Genomic DNA, 6,000 nt, shown 5'->3' on the forward strand with positions numbered 1-6,000 from the left:
CACAATGTCCCTTTAATGATGATGAATGATGTGCACATTGCACATGACTTCATGCCAGAAAGTCATGACATTAGTGACCCTGCACACTGACAGATCTCTCTGTGTCCAACAGGGTCAGTGTATCTGAATGAGTGTCCACAGCAGCCCTTCATCCCCATCTATCTGATCGTGATGGGGGTGTTCAGTCTGGTGCTGAACATGTTCTCCTGCCTGCCCTCTGCCCAGGGGGACGACCAAGACTTCTGCAACCTGCTCCGTGGAGCCTGCATAATGTGTAACTTACTTATGTCTGTCTTCCTCTTCTGCTGGTTGATAGCTGGTGAGTGGAGACAGATAGTAGATGATAAACGTGTTTTCTTCCTGCTTTGCTTGAGTGCAGACGCTTCACTCCCTTGCTCTCCGCTTCACTCTCCCTTTTTTTTCCCATTGCAATCTTTTCCTTTTGAAATCTATTTGTATTTTTTTCCTGGATACCTACATATCACTGGGAGCCTAATTTATGATAGTTACTGGAGGCTACGACTGTTTTTTAAACTGTTTTACCCTGAGAGTGTGGCTTATCAGCAGCACAACCCGGCACTGTCGTGACCGGGATTGAGGAGCACAGCTAACAGAAGCTAATTAGCAGCAAGATGCCTCCTTTTTCCACGGAGGACTACCACAAACTGCTCCAGAAGATAGCAGTACTGGAAACAAAAATGCATCGGCTCGAAGTGAACGTGGAGATAAATGGACAATATGGAAATGATACTACTCTGCCGATATTCCAAAACAGTGAAAGGGAGCAGGCTAACACAAGGCTAACGGGCACAACCAAGGCACGGCCGGAGCCAGGTGTAAATGGGAGTAAATCAAACAGCCCTCCCTGGAACTCTCTTGGTGCAAAGCCAAAGCACCACAAAATACCTCCCTCAAACATGGGAAGACGATTATCAGGCAGAACCCAGCACTCGGAGATGGATTACGACACAGAGTGGCCTGCACTGCCATCACACAGGACTGTCTCCTCAACCCCAAAACCACGGAGAAAACAACCACGGACCAAGGCTACGAGCAAACTGCCCCAAGACACAGGGATTCTACTTGTGAACAGATTTGCTCCACTTTCACAGGACCCAGACTCCCCAAAAGAAGGCTCATCTCCCAGGACCAGAGAAAGGTATGAGGCTAAATCTGATGCTAAAGGGCTACAGAGAGAGCTAACCACTGGGCCTCAAACCCTGATAGTGGGTGACGGAGCTGTGTATGACATAAAACGCTTTTGCAGCAAGAACAACACCAAGGTACTGTGTTTTTCCAATGACATGGTGTCTGATGTTTCAAAAAAGATCCTGAAGATTGTTGCTGAACATCCAACATTGAAATCGCTCATCATACACACAGGAGCCCTTGATGTTGTGAAGCAACAATCAGAGCTATTAAAACGAGACTTCATGGAACTGATAAACAAAGTTCAGTGTTTAAATACTGAGGTGTTTTTCAGTGGACCTCTGCCAACAGTTCGGCGAGGAGATGAGAGATTCAGCAGGCTGGTGATGCTGAACAGATGGCTTAAAGATACATGTACTGCTCAATCACTGAACTTTATTGACAACTTCAACATCTTTTGGGAACGCAGGCACCTCTTTAAGGCAGATGGATTTAGCCTTAACAAGTCAGGAGTACAGCTGCTAAGTGCCAACATCTTTTACTTTTTGCGTCAGGCACCAGCAGTCCCTGTCAAGGACAAGAGACAAAACAATCCAAAACAGCAGATAAGACGGCGCTCTGGTGAGGGCGCTGAGATAAGGATTGACAACGGAGGACAGCAGACTCAGAAAGAACCTGCAACGCCATCATCTGCACCCCAGCAACTGGATTATCCACCAGCCCCAACAACGTCATCATCTGCACCCCAACAAGTGGATTATCCACCAGCCCCAACAACGTCATCATCTGCACCCCAACAAGTGGATTATCCACCAGCCCCAGCAACATCATCATATGCACCCCATCAAGTGGATTATACACCAGCCCCAACAACGCCATCATCTGCACCCCAGCAACTGGATTATCCACCAGCCCCAACAACGTCATCACCTGCACCCCAACAAGTGGATCATCCACCAGCCCCAACGTCATCATCTGCACCCCAACAAGTGGATCATCCACCAGCCCCATCAGCTCAACACGAGGAGTCTCCCTTAGCCCCAAAAGCCCCAAAGGGGGAGTCTCCCCCGGCCCCAACAGGAGACTCCCAACATTCAACCCCCCGAACCCCATCCAGCCCCCAACTCTCTTCATCTAGTCCTGACTCCCCATTTCTGGATTTCCCTGACAGGATGAAGAGCTTTCTCACTACTAGAATCCAACTAACACCACGCCAGGGTCCCATATTCTCCCCCATTAACCCCCCACATCGTCCACCCCCTCGCATTCCACCGCGTCAGAAACAACCCTCGACCAAAAGTCACCGAGCCCCCCCACTTCCTCTGAATCATCATATCATTGAGTCTGAATGATATGTGCCGGGTCCAGGCTGCAATACTGATATCAAGAATGTTCTTTCCCAGGAAAAGTCAGGGCCCTATGGAGTTCAGGCAGCTTTCTCAATCCCTGTGGTGACGGGTAACAGAAAAGTGATCAAACTGGTGAGAAATAAAAAGGGTTCAATTAAATCTACCAATCTAGTGAGTATAGCTTGTCAACCTCGAAACTCACCAGTGTCTCCTGTTATCGCCACAAGGTTAGCTCTACTTAATATAAGATCACTAGCCAACAAATCCTTGTTAGTAAATGACATAATTATGACCTATAATCTAGACTTCTTACTTCTTAGTGAAACATGGCTGACTGAATGTAGCTGTGCTACCATTCTCAATGAGGCAGCACCAACAAATTTCAGTTTTATGAATAAGTGTCGAAGTGGTAAGAAAGGCGGGGGAGTTGCTGCCATTTTTAAATCTGTATTTCAGTGCAAGGAAACTATATTTGGTGATTTTAGCTCTTTTGAATACCTCTGTTTTCTAGTAAAGGGGGATCCAAAAGTTCTCTTCCTAATTATTTACAGACCACCAAGATACCCAGGAAAATTCTTTGATGAGTTTGCCGAACTGCTGTCAGTTATCTGCACTGACTACAACTTTTTTATCATAACAGGGGATTTTAACATTCACATAGACAATAACATGGACACAAATGCCAAATAACTTTGCTCTCTTCTTGACACTTTTGGCCTCTCCCAACATGTGAAAGGGCCCACACACACCCGAGGCCACACTCTGGATCTGGTTATCTGTAGAGGTGTTGACATTACTTCTGTTGATATCAAGGACTTGGCTCTTTCTGATCATTTCTGTGTGTTCTTTGACTTACAGATAACTCCGGACATGCAGTTACCCTCTGTATCTGTTAGGAAAAGGTTCATAAATGAGAATACCAGTGTTAAGTTTATGGAGGCTATAGTCATGTCACCAACTGTGAGTGCAGAGACAGTTGATGAACTCCTGGATAATTTCAACTGCAGAATCTCAAATGTCATTGATACCATTGCACCTATTAAAACTAAGATGACCTTGGCCAGACAGAGAACACCATGGAGGAACAATTTGATGGTAAAGGCTCTGAAAACAGAATGCAGGAAAGCTGAGCATAAATGGAGAAAAACTAAACTTCAAATCCACCATGACCTCTACAAACAAAGTCTTTGTAATTTTAACCATGGGTTATTCAAGGCTAGACAGCAACACTTTACTGAAATGATTAATAAGAATATCAACAACACTCGTGCTCTGTTTGCTATGGTTGATAAGCTTACAACCCCCCAAAAAGAGATAGTTTCAGAACTCTTTTCCATAGAAAAATGCAATGAATTTGCTTACTTCTTCAATGAAAAAATCAAATCCATAAGGCTAAATATCAACACAAATCAGCAAAATAATACAATGATGCAATCCCTAAAATCACCTAGGAATAAATCAACTGTAATGTCAGAGTTTAATACAGTTGACCAAAAAACCTTAGAAGAAACAGTTCAGCATCTTAAAACATCGACATGTTGTCTTGACATAATACCATCTGACTTTTTTAAAACTATTATAAGCTCTGTCCAAACAGATCTGCAGCAAATAATAAATTGCTCACTTCAATCAGGCACGTTTCCTAAACCCCTGAAAGTAGCTGCCATCAAGCCACTCTTAAAAAATAGAACATTGGATACTACCATTTTAACCAATTACAGACCCATCTCAAATCTTCCCTTTATAGCCAAGATCGTTGAGAAAGTGGTTTTTAATCAACTCAGCAACTTCTTGAACTCCAGTGGACTCTTTGACAAATTTCAATCAGGCTTCCGACCTCACCACAGTACAGAAACAGCTCTTATTAGAGTGTTAAATGACATAAGGTTGAACACTGACTCAGGCAAGGTCTCAGTTCTGGTCCTGTTGGATCTCAGTGCTGCGTTTGACACTGTGGATCACAGTATACTGCTGGACAGGTTGGAAACTTGGGCAGGACTCAGCGGGACAGTCCTGAAATGGTTCAGGTCCTACTTAGAGGAACGGAGTTATTTTGTGACCATTGGTAGTTATCAATCCGATCGAGTGGCTATGACATGTGGAGTTCCTCAGGGGTCAGTCCTTGGACCCCTTCTGTTTAACCTGTATATGCTGCCTTTGGGTCAAATTCTACAGAACTCTAATGTCAACTATCATAGTTATGCAGATGACACACAGATATATCTTGCACTGTCTCCAGATGACTGCAGTCCAATAGAGTCATTATGTCACTGTTTAAAGCAAGTCAAAAATTGGATGAGCCAAAATTTCCTTCAGTTAAATCAAGAAAAAACTGAGGTAATTGTTTTTGGAAATAAAGAGAAGAGGGTTGCTGTCAGTAAACACCTTGAGGCACTGTCTTTAGAAACTAAAGACCAAGTCCGAAACCTTGGCGTGCTGATAGACTCAGATCTGACCTTCAACAGCCATATCAAATCAGTCACCAAATCAGCCTTTTATCAACTTAAGAACATATCCAGAATTAAGGGTTTTATGTCCCAAACTGATCAGGAGAAGCTGATTCATGCTTTTATCTCCAGTAGACTAGACTACTGTAACGGTCTTCTGACTGGTCTCCCCCAAAAAAGTATCAAACAGCTGCAGCTCATTCAGAACGCTGCAGCTCGAGTCTTAACCAGAACAAAGAGATCAGATCACATCACCCCGGTTCTTAAGACCTTACATTGGCTCCCAGTCAGCTACAGAATAGATTTTAAAGTTCTCCTACTGGTTTACAAATCACTGAATGGTTTAGGTCCAGAATACATGAATGACATGTTAGTAGAGTATAAACCCAGTAGAGCTCTGAGATCTACTGACTCAGGTCAGATAGTGGAGCTCAGAGTTCAGACCAGACATGGTGAAGCAGCATTTAGCTGCTATGCTGCACACAAGTGGAACAAACTACCAGCAGAACTGAGATCAGCCCCAACTGTAAACACTTTTAAATCCAGGTTAAAAACATTTCTCTTTTCACATGCTTATAGCTGAGAACTTAAAACTTTATCTATTTTCTTTTATTTTACTTTTATTTGCTCTTGCTTTTAACTCTGTTTTCAGTGTTTTGTTTGTTTTTATTCTGTCTTATGCTTCTTTTTTTTAATGTTTTGTCTTTATGTAAAGCACATTGAGTTGCCTTGGTATGAAATGCGCTATATAAATAAAGATGCCTTGCCTTGCCTTGCCTTGCCTTTACAAACTAAATCATGAGATCAACGCTATTTTAAAGAGTACAATGCAACAGTAGATTATAATGGTTTTAATTAGTTAAGATAAGATATACGAATGGGATTAATGACTCTTAGAGCAGGGTTGAGGAATTATATTATTGAGTTGAAGTTTTATTTTGAAAGATACAAAAACAAGCCACCTGCCGGCATTACATTAATTACAATCACTTCTATCCACTTTAGCTTAAATTGAGTAAATTCATTGTGTGTACACATTAAAAACAAGTACAAAC

The 6,000-nt window shown here is 42.8% G+C and overlaps 2 protein-coding genes across 2 annotated transcripts in view; one reads left to right on the forward strand and one right to left on the reverse strand.

Annotated features, from left to right (window-relative positions):
- Positions 1 to 6,000, reverse strand: part of LOC146968260 (beta-enolase) — a 471,092-nt gene that overhangs the window by 461,044 nt on the left and 4,048 nt on the right. The window lies entirely within an intron of this gene.
- On the forward strand, positions 571 to 2,287 carry LOC146968279 (uncharacterized). Its single transcript, XM_085760305.1, has 2 exons — positions 571 to 2,071; positions 2,155 to 2,287. The coding sequence occupies exons 1-2, from the start codon at positions 633 to 635 to the stop codon at positions 2,285 to 2,287; spliced, it is 1,572 nt and encodes a 523-aa protein (XP_085616431.1). The 5' UTR covers positions 571 to 632.

The sequence above is a fragment of the Trachurus japonicus genome, chromosome 18 (assembly GCF_045865225.1).
Source record: "Trachurus japonicus isolate A0001 chromosome 18, Traja_1.0".
In the NCBI taxonomy this organism is placed as follows: domain Eukaryota; kingdom Metazoa; phylum Chordata; class Actinopteri; order Carangiformes; family Carangidae; genus Trachurus; species Trachurus japonicus.

What these genes read in the sequence shown, in the direction of transcription:
- LOC146968279 (XM_085760305.1), top strand. Translation starts at nt 633, where the DNA reads ATGCCTCCTTTTTCCACGGAGGACTACCACAAACTGCTCCAGAAGATA. An exon ending in TATCCACCAGCCCCAACAAC is followed by an intron (nt 2,072 to 2,154) that starts GTCATCACCTGC and finishes ATCATCCACCAG; the next exon opens with CCCCATCAGCTCAACACGAG.